This window comes from Tachysurus vachellii, chromosome 16 (assembly GCF_030014155.1).
Source record: "Tachysurus vachellii isolate PV-2020 chromosome 16, HZAU_Pvac_v1, whole genome shotgun sequence".
Classification (NCBI taxonomy): Eukaryota; Metazoa; Chordata; class Actinopteri; order Siluriformes; family Bagridae; genus Tachysurus; species Tachysurus vachellii.
The window spans coordinates 18660683-18679264 of NC_083475.1; the positions used below are offsets into that span (position 1 = coordinate 18660683).

Sequence of the window (18582 nt, forward strand, 5' to 3'; positions counted from 1 at the left end):
ATATAGTGTGTGTGTGTGTGTAATTACTGTAATTACATTATCTTTATGCCTTGACTTAAATGAACATGGGCCACAAATTGAATGATAGAAAAGAAGTTTAATTCCTATTAATAAGTATTAATAACGGCCTTTTAATCGCTCTTAAACTGAAGTCACTTGATATTATTTCCATCCTAAAACATTTAGGTCTAATAAGATAAATGAAATCAGTGTATTACTCCATGCTCACTTTTTTCCTAAAACAAGGATTTAATTGCACAAATTCAATTATTATTCATTTACAGATACATACATACATACATATATATTAATATATATATACATGCATATATACATACAGTAGTAATGCATGTATTTGAGTCATTATATAGTGAGTAAATATATTTATTCACAACTCAAATTTGAGCTTTATTACACAAATAACAAGACTTTAAGCAAAACGTTTAAAAATATCTTCTCTCTCCTCTAGTTGTCGGAGGTGTTATTTGCTTTCCACACCGAACACAATTCTGATGCAACTCTGTGTAAATACACAGATTCTACTGTGTGTGTGTGTGTGTCTTGTTGTGTGTTGCCAGAGCACATGCCATGCTGACAAGCTGCAGATCACTAAGTGAAACAAAACATTCTTTAATAATTCAGCAGCAGCCCCTCCTTTCTTTCTCTCTCTCTTTCTCTCTCTCTCTCTACATATATATATATATATATATATATATATATATATATATATATATATATATATAAAAACTCAACTCTGTCTCTCTCTTTCTCTATATATATAAATATATATATATATATATATATATATATCTCTCTCTCTTTCTCTCTGTGTCTCTCTCTCTCTCTTTCACTTACTCTCATTTGCTTGCTCTTGCTCACTCTTTCCTTTTTCTTTCTGACACACACACACACACAGCCTTTTAAATCCTCTGTGTTTGAGAAAGGAAGGGGCTCTTTTTATGATTCCAAGACTTTTATCCACACTCTGATCGCTGGATGAAGCCAAAACACTAGGATTCGCTGTGTGTGTGTGTGTGTGTGTGTGTGTGTGTGTGTGTGTAGGCATGCACGTGTGTTGGGCTTTGTTTGTTCCCTGTCTATCCCTCAGCTTTAGTTGATTGTAATCACGCTTATCTATAATGCACTCTCTCTGGCTTTACACTATTAGCTCAGTTTTGGGAGTGTGCCTGTTCCTCAGTTCTGTTTCTCAACTCGCTGACCTGAAATATAATTGTAGTAATCATGTGACTTGGTGCACACATGCACAAACACACACACACTTGTATAATACCGGCTGAATAAAATATTCATGAGTGGCCAGCTGTACAGAGGAAGTGTATAGACGCTGAAGTGAGAGAGGTTAGACAGAAGATGAGGACCTGGACCTTACGAGGCCTTCAGAGCAACCACAGGCACCATCAAAGCAAAATGCTTCTCTAGAATGTCAAGTGCACAAGCTGATTCCAGAGTGTGTGTGTGTGTGTGTGTGTGTGTTTTATAGAGGCAGTCAGCTGAGAGGTGTGTGTGTCTGTGTCTGTGTGTGTCTGTGTGTGTGTGTGTGTGTGTGTGTGTGTGTGTGTGACAGACAAACACGTGGGGTTGTCAGCTCAGCTGTCAGGTGTAGAGTTGATTAATGAGGATCTGGAAATGGTTTTGCGTGGATATCACTTGTCTTATTCTCATGCGTGCGCGCACACACACACACACACACACACACACACACTTTCTTTACCATGTATACCTAAATTCCAAGCACTAAACAAGGACATGTGGGTGGAGGGTGAAGTAGAGCACACGGTAGATTGCTCAAATAAAATGGATGCCATTTTTCTCTAACAGTAAACTGTACATACAAATTTAATTAGTTGTCGTTAATAACGTCTGAAAGCATAGTGGAAAATATCCATCGCTCACAATATTTTTTTAGGCAGTAGCCAGAAAGGTGCCATTTGGTTCAGAGGGAAAGGATATGTCCCAAATTATTGCACAATTTAATACTAAGTATATAAGTATAGTATGCGGTTTGGGATGCAGCCTCACTGTAATCACTTTTCCACCAAACCGTACAGAACAACAATCTTCAGTAATACTGTCTGTAACATTCCCATAGAGGCTTTGTGTCTTTTCAGATCCAGAGTAAAATATAAATCAGACTTTTTTTTTTTCCCTTTCTTTCTAATTTATTCTCGTCCAATTTTCACCCACCCTAAGATTATAACAGCGATCAATCCAGGAGACGAAGACAATCACGTGCTTGTTATACAGATCTGTTCATCCTGATCACAGGGTTGTGTAGTATTTCATTTTTTTATAGTGATGATTATACCTTTTTAAAATGTGATGTATTACTACCAAGTATTTATTTATTTATTTAAAAAAAAAAAAATCTTGGTTTTATTAGTGGCCCTTTATACCATGATGCAAGTATTGTACCGTACAAAAGTCTGAGAATATTTGTCATGTCTGCCTCTAGTAGTAGAAAGCGAGTAATTGTGTGCTGTACATCAAGAGAGAATTTAAAGCGTGTCATTTCTGAAGTTTGTTAAATTCGTAAAGTTGTAAACGAGCTCATTTCTTTGCACCTACCCCGCTAGCAGCTCTTCAGTGTCGGACATCTAGGAAAGAATCGAGTCAGACATGCCCTTGTTTGTGTAAGGACCAATCACAGGCGTGTTTGTGTAGTCAGGAGTTCACTCGCCAGAGTTATTTCATATCGTCGGCGGAATCCAGCCGCCGTTATGAGGTCTTCAGCGTCCTGACAAAACTCTGACAAACCGTACATGTCTTGCTAACAGCCACCTTTTCAATTCTCTACCTCCAAACACCACCTCGACCATTAAAGCGACTCGGCTCCCAGACATCTGTCCAAACATGTCTGAAAAGGTTTAAAACAACAAACCTTGCTGTACTTTTATTACACCAGAAACAAGTGCAGTTGTTTAAACCAGGGCAAATTCATTATCGGGTTTCTCTCTGCTTTTCCCACTACCATCATTTGTTTTTCTTTTAAACTCCTTTTGCCAAAACATCTCTCTTTTTAATTAAATTCATAAGTTGACGCAATTTGCTTCCCCGTTGGAGATGGGGTTCGGGACGCGAAGCCCCGAAGACGCTATTCTTCGCCTCGTTGAAAGACTTGCACGTAGAAAGAATCGTTACAAAACACTCACACGTCCTTCACACGTTTCTCTTTTGCGTTGTATTTACACTTTTCTTTTTCATAATTAATTAACAATAAATGGATTAATCTCTGCAGTTTTTGGTTGCTATGCCAACCGGCGTAGCTGAAGAATTTCCCGTTTCACCGGGAGCGAAACACTGAGAATTTCTGCTTCACAGATAAACAGGTTTTTATTGTTTTCTGTGCCTTTCTGGATCTTTATCACCTCGAGCCACGAGTTCCCCCTCCAAAAAAAAAAACCCTGCACAGTTTACTGAATATTGATGATGTTTTTTTTTCCCCCCCAAAAGTGATTGGAGGGGGGAAATATGAATGGTGACTATTTATCAAATCCGTCAGTGTTTAATTGAATGTGAAATGAGGGGATAGGCACATTGAGCTTTTTCATTGAGCTGTCACAACATGATGAATGGATTGAGTTTGCGAAATGCCCATCTCTGCTGTCATTTATCAGCACTCGCCTCGTGCAGGCTTCACAGCGGCCGCCGTGACAGATAAGGGAAGTTTTATGAGGAAAATTAGCTCGGAATATCACACTAATGAGGTCGTTATTTATTTTCAGAGCTGGTACAGAAAAGCCTTTTTTTTTTTTTTTTTTTTTTTTAAATAATAAAGCCAATTCATTTCTTAATGCGCATCATAAATATTTATAAAACGAAGCCGTTGTGCAACGTAAAAGTTTTGCTTAGCTCTTGAATGCATTGGTAACTTATATTATATGTCATACAGGTTGCATGTGTGTGTACGTGGTTTACGCAGGTTTGCACATACGTGTTGTTAGACACCGTGGTCATAAGCTGCTGATACGGATTTTTTCCGACAGATCGAGAACCTCCAGGAACAGCTGAAGGACAAGGAGAAGCAGATGAGTAGTCTGAAAGAGAGGGTCAAATCCCTGCAGACTGACACCTCTAACACCGATACAGCGCTCACTACGCTCGAGGAGGCGCTGGCTGAGAAAGTGAGTACAGCACACACACACACACACACACACAACAGGAAGGCAGGACTGATGTACTGTTTGCTACAGTTTGAAGGGTTTTGGTCATGTGACACCAAAGCAGACCTGAGATGAACTTTGATGCCTGGAACATTTATTGAAGATCCAAACCTTTTATATTCGCTTATTCATTTATTTATTTATTTTTATTTTGAGATTAAAAATAGCAGGAAGGTTTGACAGGCTCTTCTTCGAAACATGATGTAAAACCGCACGACTCTAAGCAATGTCGGGAAAGGCGTATGTAATCGTTTTACCCCAGTCCCTATATACTGACTCCATACACAACAGCTCTATTAGATAAAGACCAAACACATGAACGTATATGAGGGTTAAAGTCATTAACGAACGCCCCAGTGTGCTGCCTGCTCACATGTTTTTGTTTCCCAGAGACCTAATTGGTTGTTACGGATTCGGAGTTGGTCACGGTGTGTGATCAGACAGTTACCTCACCGGTGACTTTTTAAAAGAAAAAAGAAATGCTGATTAAAATACATTTTCATCTGTCACAGTCTCCCCGTCGTTTTTTTTAATTTGATCGAGTTACTTACGTCAGTGGTTCTCAACTCTTTTGTGTCCAAGTGCAACTCAACAGCAACCTTGGTTTCACCCCACAAGGAGCACGAGTGCACTGAAAACCCTGGCTGTGTGAACAACACCTCACATTGCTAACATGGTGTTAACTTCGTCACAAATGCACGCTATAAAACCGAAAGCTTGTTATTGACCAGAACTTACAACAGATTCTCGGTAATGTTCAAGAAGATCCTTTTTCATTAAATACACGTTTCCTTTCATTTTTCTCGCCCGTTTGCTTGTGTGTTTAAATCGCCCGGTTGACAAAGTTTTAGCTAGCGTAATGTAATAAAGTATTTTGTGCGAACGATCCAGTCGAATCAATTAAATCAGAAACAGAAGGCATGACGATAAGATATGGATCATCTCTTTGATTTAAATCAGATCAGTGTTTTTTAAATGACCAAAGACAAAAAAGCATAACAGCTGTGTGTGTGTGTGTGTGTGTGTGTGTGAGAGAGAGAAGTAGATTCCCATGTTAAGACTCGAGCTGCTTCACACAGAGCTTCAGCTTCCTGCACAGTGGCAGAGCTAAAGGTCAAACACACTGTCGCTTCTCATCAAATCTGTTTCAGCAGTTCTTTTTGTCATCTGGTTTTCTCTTTCTCTGTGTGTGTGTGTGTGTGTGGCAGAACACCCAGATATGGTTGCTTTATTTAATCAGCACAGTGCTGTATGAGTCAGTGTCACCGATGTTGTCTGTAATCTCAGCACCAGGCAAAGGTACTGAATACTGTGCGACAGTCTGGTCTGAGGCTCATTGCAGTGGCGTCTGAGGTAAAGAAGTCATGCCTTTAACCTTACTGACCTTACAGTAATAATATATCGACAAAGTTGTAACATTTTCCCCTTTCAACATATTTTTCCAAATTGTAAACTTTTTTTAAAAATCCACCACTAGATAATGGAGGCTTTATGTTTCTGAGTTCTTTTTCTAACTTCGCTCGGTGTTTCACTATGGGAATCGCTTTGGGCGTGACCAACTACGGAAGCTCTTATGACACCACGTCTGTCTTTGACAGACAGGTCGACCTGCGACCAGACTCCGCCTTGCCTATATCAGCCAGGTCGACCCCTGTCTTCGTCATTGAAGGGTTGGGGTGCAACCCTAATGGGCAGGACTGTGAACGGCGCGTGGCCACCACAGTTGGTGCACGAACATATAAACTATTTGGAGCTGTTGGTGGTGTGGCTGGCACTGAAACATTTTCTGAGTTTCCTCAGAGGTCGGCATGTTTTATTGAAAACGGACAACACCACGGTGGTTGCTTACATCAACCGTCAGGGGGGCACACGCTCCCTTCAGCTGCATCGGTTGGCGACGAAGCTGATCGTGTGGAGCGACACACGGCTTCTGTCCCTCCGGGCGACTCACGTTCCGGGGATCTTGAACAGAGGGGCGGATTTACTGTCCAGGGGAAATCCCCTTTACGGAGAGTGGAAACTCCATCCTCAGGTGGTCAGCCAGATATGGCAGAGGTACGGTCAGGCTGCCGTCGATCTCTTCGCCTCGCGAGAAAACGCTCATTGCCCTCTGTATTTCTCCCTGGTGGACGCAAATGCACCGTTGGGTGTGGATGCTTTGGCCCATCGATGGCCGGACGTGCTTCTGTATGCATTTCCCCCTCTGAGCTTAATCTCCCCCACTTTAGCCAGAGTGAGGGAGCGGTGTCTGTCATTGATTCTGGTGGCCCCGCGCTGGCCATCCCGACATTGGGTGGCGGAGATTGTCCAGCTATTGTCGGGGCAGCCGTGGCCCCTCCCCCCACGGAGGGACCTCCTGTCTCAGGCGGGGGGGGAGATTTACCATCCTCATCCGGACATGTTAGCCCTCTGGGCCTGGCCCGTGAGAGGTGGAATCTGAATGCGGCTGGCTTGCCCTCGTCAGTTATACAGACTATTCAGAGTGCGAGGGCCTCTTCTACCCGCGCTCTTTATAGCAATAAATGGCGTGTTTTTGAAGAATGGTGTGGGCGGAGAGTGATTATCCCTTTTCAGTGCTCTGTTAGGGATATATTATGCTTCCTCCAGGATCTGCTTGATAAAAGGAAGGCTTTCTCCACCATTAAGGTGTACCTGGCGGCTATTTCAGCCTGCCATGTAGGTTTTGGTGACAGGTCGGCAGGCCAGCACCCTTTAATAAGTCGTTTTATGAAGGGGGCGCGCTGCATACGGCCGGTGTCTAGGCAGATGGTTCCTTTATGGGATCTGCCCATCGTCTTAGAAGCCCTGTCCCAACATCCTTTTGAGCCGATAGAGGCGGTGAGTCTTAAGTATCTCTCTCTTAAGACGGCACTGCTCCTGGCTTTGGTGACAGCCAAGCGTGTGAGCAATTTACATGCTTTGTCGGTTAGCCCGTCTTGCTTACAGTTCGCTCCGGGGCTCACTAAAGTTTCTTTCCGTCCTAACCCTGCGTTTGTGCCCAAGGTTTTGGAGTCGGCATATAGGTGCCCGTCTACTGAACTGGCGGCTTTTCATCCTCCACCGTTTTCTTCTCCGGAGGAGCAGAAACTCAATGCATTATGCCCGGTGCGGGCTCTTCGGGCGTATGTGGGCAGGACAGCTGGTTTCAGAACTTGTGACCAGCTGTTTGTGTCTTGGGCTACTCCCCACACAGGGAAGCCGTTATCTCGGCAGCGGCTGTCCCACTGGATTGTGGAGGCGATATCTGTGGCGTATGGTTGCAGAGGTCTTCAGCCCCCTGCGGGCTTGAGAGCCCACTCCACTAGGGGTATGGCCACATCGTGGGCTTTACTCAGGGGAGTTTCCGTTCTGGACATTTGCTCGGCGGCGAGTTGGGCAACGCCGCATACGTTTGTACGATTCTATAGGCTGGACGTTTCGGGACCGTCCTTAGCACACGCGGTGCTGGGGGCCGGTACTGCTGTACCCGTTTGGAAACAGTAATATGGGTGCAATCCGGGAGCTGTCTATATCTCCCATAGTGAAACACCGAGCGAAGTTAGAAAAAGAACGTTGGGTTACTTAACGTAATCCACGGTTCTTTGATAACAGAGTGAGGTGTTTCACCAGCACTTCCCTCCTTGCACTTGGACGGGAAGAAATCTCGTTAATGACGAAGACAGGGGTCGACCTGGCTGATATAGGCAAGGCGGAGTCTGGTCGCAGGTCGACCTGTCTGTCAAAGACAGACGTGGTGTCATAAGAGCTTCCGTAGTTGGTCACGCCCAAAGCGATTCCCATAGTGAAACACCTCACTCTTGTTATCAAAGAACCGGGGATTACGTTAAGTAACCCAACGTTTTCCCTCCATTGCTCGTTCCACAAATAGTGTTAGTTAGCTAGCTAAATATCACTATTTACAATTATAATTAAAAACATGATCATCATGGGATCTGAAGTCTGTCCCCGGACCACTGTGATTGAGACAGGAATGCACCCAGTGCACCCACACACCCACCCACACACACACTTTGAGAGGTACTTTGGGGAACCCCACAGGAGAACATGGGGAAACTCCACATGGACAGAGCTATGAATCGAACTGTAGAGCTGTGAGACTGTACCACTGACTGGGCCACTGACTGAACCACTGGCTTGACTGGGCAACTGACTTGACTGAACCAATAACCTGACTGGGCCACTGACTGAACCATTGACTTGACTGAACCAATAACCTGACTGGGCCACTGACTGAACCATTGACTTGACTGGCTTTTAGTCCACTAGGAATTCACTTAGTGTCATTTACCAAATGCTTGTGAATTCCTAGTCGTGGAATTCCTGCTTCATCCCCTAATCCTTTTAACTAGATTTCAGACAAATTTGTGACTGATATTCATTTAAAAAAAAACAAAAAACTAAACATCCCTCTGGAGAGAAGTTAATTTCCCAACAGTACTTCTGTGTGTTGCAATGATTTTAGGCGCAAAGCCACCAACCCAAAACATTACGAAGCTCTTCAGAACACGATCTGTTCCTGTTTTAAATCCCACTCCACTGAAGGAACCATGACTGTGTTCCTTCAGACTGTGTGCTGGAACCACAGACACGACACAAACTGTGCCACAGATACGTCAGTCCAAGAAACATGGCGTGGGTTCAGATCAAATTATTTATTTATTTAAATTCCTCTCAGTACAATCTTGAGCCACTTCTGAGGCACCACATAAACACTCGTTTTGGTCTTTCCAGCCTTACTTCAAAAAAATATCAAGGTTTCTAGTTTTGAGGGAATATAACATTAATTTACATTATGTTTCTAAAACAGCAATTATACAGTGCAGTTTCTTTCTTCAGAGCGTTCATGCACACTGTATACTATAACATCTCTGATGTAAACGAAGCGTTAGAATATGGTTTGTTAGCTAAAAACTGGTTCCCAGTATGAAGGTTGGTGTTCGGCTAATGTTCAATCTGGCAAATTCAACCAAAACAGTTTCTGGTGTTTCACAATGATCAAGAACAAAAAAAGGGTTTCTGGAGCTAGAACTGCCCTATTTGATTTCTCCTGAAAGGATTCTTTTAGTGGAAACACGCCTGTTCTATCGCCTGAGATGAAGAGAGCAAGCTGTTTACTGCAGACTGACCCCAGTGGAGAGCTACAGAGGTCCCAACGCTGCTCTGCCAGCTCTGCCCGATGAATATGAATGAGTTTGAACCCTGGAGCTTATTAACATCGGTTTAGGTATCTGCGGTCTGGCTTATAACGAAGCGCTCGACTCTTTCCTCCTGCCTTACATCTCTCTCACACACTCACTTTCCAGGATTCGGGCCTCCTCTTTCTCTTCCCTCGTCTTCCTCACCTCCCCGAACAGCGTTGCGTCGACTCGAGGCCGGAAATTGAATTTGTCAGCCGTCTGTTTGGAGAGAGAGAGCGCAGCGTTTCCACTCAGAGCAGCTCCAGTACAGCAACACGGCTCATAAGCAAGCCTCTGTGTTTGCTGCTGGCTGGCAGACACATTAATACTTATTGAAGTCACACACACTAGCACATACTCTCACACGGCCTTTTGTTTTTTAGTCTTAATATCACTTCCACGTACAGACGTGCTGCTTCATTACAGAGTTTCTGATTTACACTGTATGTGCTCACAACACCACAACAGGCTTTTTTTTCCACTGTTGTTGTTTTGTCCAACAGCGTTATAACAATGCCGTAGGACAGCTGAACCATATAACCTGTAATGTGTGTGTATGTCACAGTGATCAGTAGTTATCCGGCTACACTATACACAAATTCACACTTTTATTGATTATAGCTAATGGTGCAGGCTCACACTAGAATAATCAATCATGAGTGCTCGATTATGAGCCAGGGGTCGGAAGTACAAGCTGTTATTGCAAATGTGTAACTTTTGCGAAGGTGTTTGTACGATGTCTCGCTCTTTACACGCAGCGTCTGGGATGAGTCGCGCCTCATCTATGTTTAATACTCAACCCACATGTCATGCAGGATCAGGATGTTTATAGTTGGTGTCATAGAGAAAATCTGAAGGGTTTGTAACATCGCTCTTTATGTATCCGTTTACAGATGACAATCCTGCCACACCCTTGTTAACTTTATTACATGCACACACACACACACACACACACACACTCTCTGCACTCAGGATGTCAGCTGTCTGGATTAAAGTCACAGTGTGAAGCGCCGCTCGTCTCACAGAGGTGTCACGCCTAATGTCACAGCTCGGTGCTGTCGAGCCAGGAGCAGTGGCTTTATAAAAGTGAAACATGGCCTTCGCGGTGGAAAAAAGCCCGAGTAGGTCTGAAAAAGCACTTTGTTATTAATGTCCACTTCGGCCACTCCGCGTGTGAGTTTTGGCCGGCGAGGGTGTGAAAGAGCCGGAGGCTGACGGCTCTCTGCGATTCCAGCCGCCTGCTTTCACAGGCCATCGACGGCGAACATGCCTCCTGCCAGAAAAACACCACTTCAAACCTCTTACTGTTTCAGCATTATTACATTCACTGCCCATTTCCTCATCTCTCACTCTGTCTTTCTGGCTTTTCGTTCCCTCGTTCTCTCTCTCTCTCTCTCTCTCTCTCTCTTTCTCTCTCTCACACACACACACGTACTCTTGATAAAAGAGGTGCTTTCTGTGGCGTTTTATTATTGTGTACGAGGTCGGCAGTTTTTCAACCATGAGCGTCTCTGGTGGAATGGACAGAATCAGTTCTGACTCATTTCACCTGCGCTCGGTTCACTCTAGTTTCCGAAAACACCGTGTTGCGGCTTTGCCTACGGTTCTTGCCCAACGTTGACACAAGTGTGAGGTTAATGAATCATTCTTATTCTTTCACTCTCTCTTCTTTTTTTTTTCCCTCTGGTTGTCTCTCTCTCACACCCACCCACCCACCCACATGGGCAGTGGTAACAGTCTCGTCACATATACTCTTGCTATTTGTTAAACAGTAGATTGCTGTAGGTTCTACTAACGGCATTACGTTTGTAATAAGTTATCGTCCTTTACCACAGTGCTTTAGAATTCGTCAAGCCGACCGGTTGATCATTTTGTCAAAAAGCAGCCGTAGTTCAACAGCTGTTTATAACGGCTATGACTCGTCTCTTGGACGTGCTGTTATTGAAAAATAATCAAGTTTTCACTGATCCCAGTGACTCACATCTTTCTGTTGATTATTTTCCGTAAAACACAACCACGTGTGTTTTATTCCTTACACATGGTCCTAACCGCACGTTATACGTCTGACCTGCGAACGTTTAACCTACAAACAGGCCGTGTCTCAAACGGCGTAACGTGCGCTATTTACCATATGACACGGTACCTCACAGCATCAATGCCTTCTCAGGAACAACCCGAAATTGTCAGGTCCACATTTTATGCTCTTAATTTGCGTCTGTGCTGATGTGCCATTCTCGTTCACCGTGTCAGCCATTTAACCAGCAAAAAAAAATAAACCACGGTGGCTTCGGTGATGCCGCCCCTTCCTGCTGAGTGCAAAAAAAAGTGTTAGAGTCCACATTTTTCCAGCAGTTTTGGTGATTTATTTGGATACTACACAACATGCACTAAGGTTTTAAGTGCACTCCTTCGCTCTCAGCTCCCGGTTTGTGTTTCTGTGGTGAAGCAGCCATTGAACAAAACATTATCATCACTGTACTTTATATATATATATATATATATATATATATATATATATATATATATATATATATATATATATATATATATTTGTGCTGCTTGAGATGTAGCGAGCCTTTTTGTTGCTTCCATCATTTACACGTAGCCCGTTATGAGTTTTCCGCAAATGACGCAAGCAGCGTTTTTAATAAGAATCGTCAGTTTTGTTTTATCGAGCTGATAAAAACACCATCTTGACTCCTAAAGATACCCTCATGCAAAAAGACAAAAGGTTTCTCGGGCTGTCCGAGTTAACTGCTGTGTTTGTTGTGCGAGCAGGAGCGAATTATCGAGCGTCTGAAGGAGCAGAGAGATCGAGATGAGAGGGAGAAGGGAGAAGAGCTGGATAGCAGCAAGAAAGAGCTTAAGGAGCTGAAAGAGAAACTCAGCCTGCTACAAGGAGACCTGTCTGACCGTGAGGTAAGCACACACACACAAACACACACACACACACACACACACACCTAGATCACAGTAATTGCTTGTGTGTGTCAGTCTGGACAGTGCTTAAACATTTAACCGTCTCACACAAACGTACACGCGAACACGACTGGAAACTTCTTGAAACAGTTTGCCGAAGGTCTGTTTGTAGCTCATCCTCCCTGACAGGCTGTTTCTGTGATTGACGAGTGGAAAATGATTACGACTGACTGACAAACAGCGGAAAGCAGCAGACAGGTTTATATAAGCCAGGAGAGCTGAAGTTAAGGCCTTCGGTAAGGTTTTGAGGCCAGAAACACTAAACTATTATAAGTGTTGATGTATTGTGAAACTAATCGGCTTGAAATTGGATTTTTATTTATTTATTTATTTATTTTTATTGGTGTAGATACCAAACCCAGATTTGTGATCTATTCTTAATAGTTAATGATAAACTCCCCCAATATTTTCTGGTTGGTTAACATGACACACACTTACTGTACAGAGCAATGCTTTGTGCTGTAATTACTCCATGATGGTGTTTATTGGCATGACATCTTTCTGATTCATCTCTCTGACATCTTTTTGATTTTTTTTTTATCACTCATATATTTTAGCTAAATCTCAGCTAAATAAAGAGTGTTTATTAAGTCTAAGGAAAAGGAATAAACAAACAATAACGGCGAGGCTTTTTTGCGGCTCAAATTTGGAAGTCTTATGTCCGCTCCTCGGACGTATTATTAGGAACCCGTGTGCACCTGCACAATCAGTCTGGTGGCAGCACACGCTATTGATTGAAAACGTATCCGTCCGTGACGTACGGCTTCTCCGCCGTCTTTTGATATTCGGTGACGTGCTGCGTTTGTGTCCATTAAAATCACTGATTATACCTCTAAAGGACAAACGCTACTGTGAGGAAGCAGCATCAGACCGTGACGTACACTCAGGCTTTGCCTCCTCAGCCATGCGTTCATCCTCAGAGGAGCTGCAGCATGATGAATTCAGACAGGCTGGACACTGTGTGTGTGTGTGTGTGTGTGTGTGTGTGTGTGTGTGTGTGTGTGTGTGAGAGAGTGTGTGAGAGAGTGTGTGAGAGAGTGTGTGAGAGAGTGTGTGAGAGAGTGTGAGAGAGTGTGTGAGAGAGTGTGTGTGTGTGTGTGAGAGAGAGAAAGATTGGGACAAGAAGATGAATGGTTGAGTCTACATGTGTGGGGACGGCCCCTTTTCCAAATCTGCTGCTCATTTCTCTTTCTGTCCTCAGCTCACTTGTGTGCTCTCTATCCATCTCTTTTGTCTGTCTGACCCTAAAGAAACAGGCAGTCTCTAAAGTCTGTATGCAAACACACACACACACACACACACTCACTCTCACACACACAACCCAAAGCAATGTAATGTACAGATGCATGCCAGATCTATTCTCCTTCTGCATGCAGCTGATCATTCATATTATTCCCGTGATTCCTGCGCTCTGTGTCCGCTGCCAGGATCTCCAGCTACACACAAGACCGCTTCCCGATTCGTTCGCTCACCTTCCGAGGTCACATCATGGTGTGTGTTCATGCGATGATGCTATTCGAAATGATTTTATATAAGCTAGAATTTCACACCAGAGTATTAAATAACCGGCAGCTTCGTCCGCGGTCGAGATCGAGTATATTTGCGGCGCAGTTTTAATCTTCATCATTCAGAGTCGTTCATCATTGTCACACACTCTGTGATTGATGATGATTTTTTTTTCTTGTCCATTAAAGTGAACCGTAAAAAATATATTTAAATAATACATATAGATTTTTTTTTTCAACCCGAATAATGTTGTGGAGAATCTATAACTGTGTACGCGTAGCTGTACGTTTATTACTAAACGTGCTCGAAAGAAAATAGAAGGAAAGCCATGACTTTTAATACAATTACACTTACTGATGTATAAATCCCGACTCTCGCACGACTCTACTGATGTTTCTACAATCTTCTATACAGCCGCTTGTTAAATGGAAGATGAAAGTTTTTTTTGTAAGATACACGAGCTAACATTTTCGGTTAGCAGCTCATGCCGAGTTTTGGATCATCATCATCATTCATCCCTCTGCTTGTGCTTTATAAACTGTTATTCAGGTATCCATAACGACTCATGAGACTCGTCCGTACGCGCACATCTCTTTTCTGGCTTCTTGTTTTTCCTCTCTTGTTCGCGTTCGACTAATCACACGGACGAGTAACACGCACATACAGGAATGCTCTGCTGTGTGTTATCTATGTAGTGTTCCTGACTAGTGACCTCTTCTCTGAGTTCTCTCAGCCTCACTGCCAATGTTTCACGTGAAGCACACTCCGTTCTCTGCTCCTGTTTTCTTTACCGGTGCCAACACAAGGCCTGGGGAACGTGTCAAGGCCAAACAAGAGCTAAACGTGTATTTTGGTACACGGGATGGCATTCGAGTGTAAAATTGTGGCCGAAAGAGGCAAAGGCAGCAAAAGTTTTACAGACGGACGACGACTGTGGCTTTGACTGAGAATGTGAAACCCATTGTACTGCAAACGTATAGTACAGACCGTGATCTTACTCAGCACAGCGTTTAGGAAAAGAAGAATATTACACATCCTCTAAATCACAAGTCAAAAATCTGTTTCCCTCACCATCCGGTTTTGTGAGGAAAGAAGATGGCTCCTCTTTTGCATTTTTAAGTGAAAGTGACCCATACTCAGAAATTGTTCTCTGCATTTAACCCATCTAAAGTGCACACACACAGCAGTGAACACGCGCGCACACACACACACACCGTGAACACACACACACACACATCGTGAACACATACCCGGAGCAGTGGGCAGCCATTTATGCTGCGGCGCCCGCGAAGCAGTTGGGTGGGTTCGGTGCCTTGCTCAAGGGCACCTCAGTCGTGGTATTGCCGGCCCGAGACTCGAACCCACAACCTTAGGGTTAGGAGTCAAACTCTCTAACCATTAGGCCATGACTTCCCCCACGAACTTATGGTTTCTCATAAATAATTTTTCCTCTTCACCGTCTCCTACGGTTAGCTCGTAACAGCTAACAGCTAAATCTCCGTCCTGATATCTTTAAAGCTGCTTTGTGACCATTGATCATTGTGCTTATTGTTCTAAGATTCATCAAAATAAAATCGAAACGAATGTCCTAGTTTACGTGGTACGGCTGAAGGCAGCGCGAGGCAGCTGGTTAAAGTTTCAGGCTGCGTGTTTATGTACGCTCGGGTTCACTTTGTTCTTCCACGATGAGGATTTGCGGCATGACGTTAGCGCTGCCTCTCGGCTAATTTGCTGTTTTCGATTAATTCGGTCGATTTACAGTTTTTCAAGTATTAGATCACCTAATTTTTTTTGTCTCTATCTCTCTCACTCTCTATCCATCTCTCTTTTCCTGTCCGTGCCAGACATCTTTGTTGGATCTGAAGGAGCACGCCTCATCCCTGGCCTCGGCGGGTTTGAAGAAGGACTCCAAACTCAAAAGTCTGGAGATTTCACTGGAGCAGAAGAAAGAGGAGTGCATCAAACTGGAGATCCAGCTCAAGAAGGTGAGATTAGAGACCGATTTGTGAACAGCCCAGAACCGAATGTCGCCGAGCATTAACAGCATATAATTAGTTGTTCACGACGCAGAGTGTTTTGCTGTACACTTTTTTCCCCCATCACACCTTCATCATCTGTCTCTAGGAGAAAACAGCCGACTTAATCGCTGTTATAAATAATGAAAGCACTCGTATAAATATTGGGCTGATTCACAAAACCGTTGCAGTATTAACATTCCTAAATAAACACACAGTCAGGCCTGTGCTTTGTTTCCAAATAATGTTTAACATGTTATTTAAAGAAAAAAAGGTTTAAAGTGTCCCTTTCCGTTTAGATACCCAGCGTGGTTTCCCTTTTTTCTGTACTTTCACACTATAACACTATATAAAGTTTGTTTTGTAGACCTTCTGCAACATTAAACAATGATAAAGGGATAAAAACGATGCTTTGCTGAGCTTTAATTAGTCGCTGTGGTATAAGAGGAGTAAAACGTATCACCTAGGGCTAATATCCCTGTACTAATCTCCGCCTCTCGCTCCGTCATGCTTTTGATCTCTGCTCATGTTCTATGCCATAACGTTGACTTTCTTGTAATTATCACTTTCTGGATTCTTCTCCACTTCTTTCCTTTTCCCCTTTCCCTTGTTTTCCGAAGCACACTGAGCACATTTCAGGCCATTCCTCCAATCGTGTAAGTGCACCCCGATGTGGAAAAGCTTGCCTCTGTGTGCGTGTGTGTACGCGTGGCTGCCAAAGGAATCTTATGAATGTGTGAGTTTGCGAGGCTTTGCTTGCATGAGCTCAAGGCTTATCTGATGTTTGTTTTTGTGCACACAGAGAGACAGAGGAAGTGAGACAGATTTTAGATTTGCACAGTGTTTGAGGCCTGCCTGCATGAGCTCGTCTCTTATCTAAAGCCTCACGCTGATCCCGGTTTAGTTTCTCAGCAGCGTAACACGGTGCTGTGATGCGGCTTCTATCTGCTGTGCTTCTATTCCTGCTTCTTTGCCCACATCTGTTTTTTTTTTTTTTTAATGCCATATTGTATGTTGACTGGCACATGAAGACTTTTACATACATGTAGACACACAGAGATGACGTTTATATATCTGTCAGAGTGTCTGTGCATCTTAAATCTGTCATTTCACAGCACTGGAAAATATGTTCATGGGAAATTCAGTCCTGCACAGTGGTGGATTGTGTTCCTCGGTGCTCCCTGGCTTTGTGGATGTGTCCAGATTCCGTCCCACAATCCAAGAGCAATGAAAAGTGTTGGCGGGCGAGCACCAGTGCTCACACCGGTCTCGTAAAAATGTGTGTAAGCGATAACGCGCTGACAGTGCTGGGGACGTGCCGCTGTGATTGGACGATACGCAGCGGTGAACGGCGTCCTAACTTTGCCTTGTGTGAGCGAGCGGTCGTGTAGTAAGATGCACCCCAGTGACTCAGTTAACAGACACACGCACGCACGCACGCACACGCACACACACACACACACACACACACACACACACACACACACACACACACAGTGGCCGTTAGAACAAATTTAACAATTAATATTCCATGTCGAAACGTTCCCAAGTTTATTTTCTTAAGTAAACCCATTAGTTAATTTTGTGTAAGTACGTTTCTTAGACATAAGATTACATACAAGTTTTTATTCAGAGGATGATATCTGAGTCACACTTTTTTGTGGCTGGATCATAAACGACCTTCTATCCAACATATAGTGCACTATACAGTACATGCTCTGCCCTTATTGTATACACTATGTAGGGAGCATGTGTAGTGAATAATAAGCTGTTTTCCATACAGCCAGAGAAAGGGTGACTGATGTAAGTAATACAACACATAAGACGTAAGAACGTATGAATATTTAAGTAGATGGTTTTCAGCAGGCCGTATTGGAGTGGCTTGTTTTGTGGCTACCAGATAGGGTCTATGTAGGGTCTATGTAAGCTGTTTGTGAATCGGGTGCAGCGGTATTTAGCTCTAAATATTAAACCACTACAACCTTGCTGGAAAAGGTTGATTTGGGGAACTAAATAAAAATGAATGTGAGAAGTGTGTGTGATAAAATTGTGACATGTTTTGTTTTAACCTTCTGTAGTTTGAGTTACATACAGTAACAGCTGTGTAGTAATCACTATTATTAGTACTATTAGTGATCGTTGTATTACTATTATTATTATTAGGAGTTCTTATTTGCTAGCAGCTTCATCCTGGTACTTAACCCACCTTGTGGCTTTGTTTTGGAGAGGTGAAGAAAACCAGAGAACCTGTAAGAAAACCACAAGACACAAACTAGACAGGAACAGGGGCTCGGGATACAACCTTGTGATTTTTATGTAATTAAATGTATGTAATTGTGTGTGTGTGTGTGTGTGTACATGAGTGTATATATAGATCTATATATATATATATATATATATATATATATATATATATATATATATACATACTCATGTACACACACACACACACACACACACACACACACAGTATTTTGCTGGGTGTAATTGACTTATATATCTATATATCTATATATACTCATGTACACACACACACACATACATACACACACATTTATTTTTATTTGATATATATTTATCGTGTGTGTGTGTACATGAGTATATATAGATACAGATATATATATATATATATATATATATATATATATATATATATATATATATATATATATATATATATATATCTGTATGTAAATCAATTATGCCCAGCAAAATACTACACGT

General features: G+C 42.9%; 1 protein-coding gene across 4 annotated transcripts in view; it reads left to right on the forward strand.

The window, feature by feature from the left end:
• erc1b (ELKS/RAB6-interacting/CAST family member 1b) overlaps window positions 1-18582 on the forward strand; it is a 209838-nt gene that overhangs the window by 47882 nt on the left and 143374 nt on the right. For all 4 annotated transcript variants that reach the window (XM_060889071.1, XM_060889072.1, XM_060889073.1 and 1 more), the window contains 3 exons: window positions 4005-4142; window positions 12137-12277; window positions 15688-15828. In XM_060889071.1, coding sequence (XP_060745054.1) covers window positions 4005-4142; window positions 12137-12277; window positions 15688-15828 — 420 coding nt within the window. The remainder of the gene's footprint in view (window positions 1-4004; window positions 4143-12136; window positions 12278-15687; window positions 15829-18582) is intronic.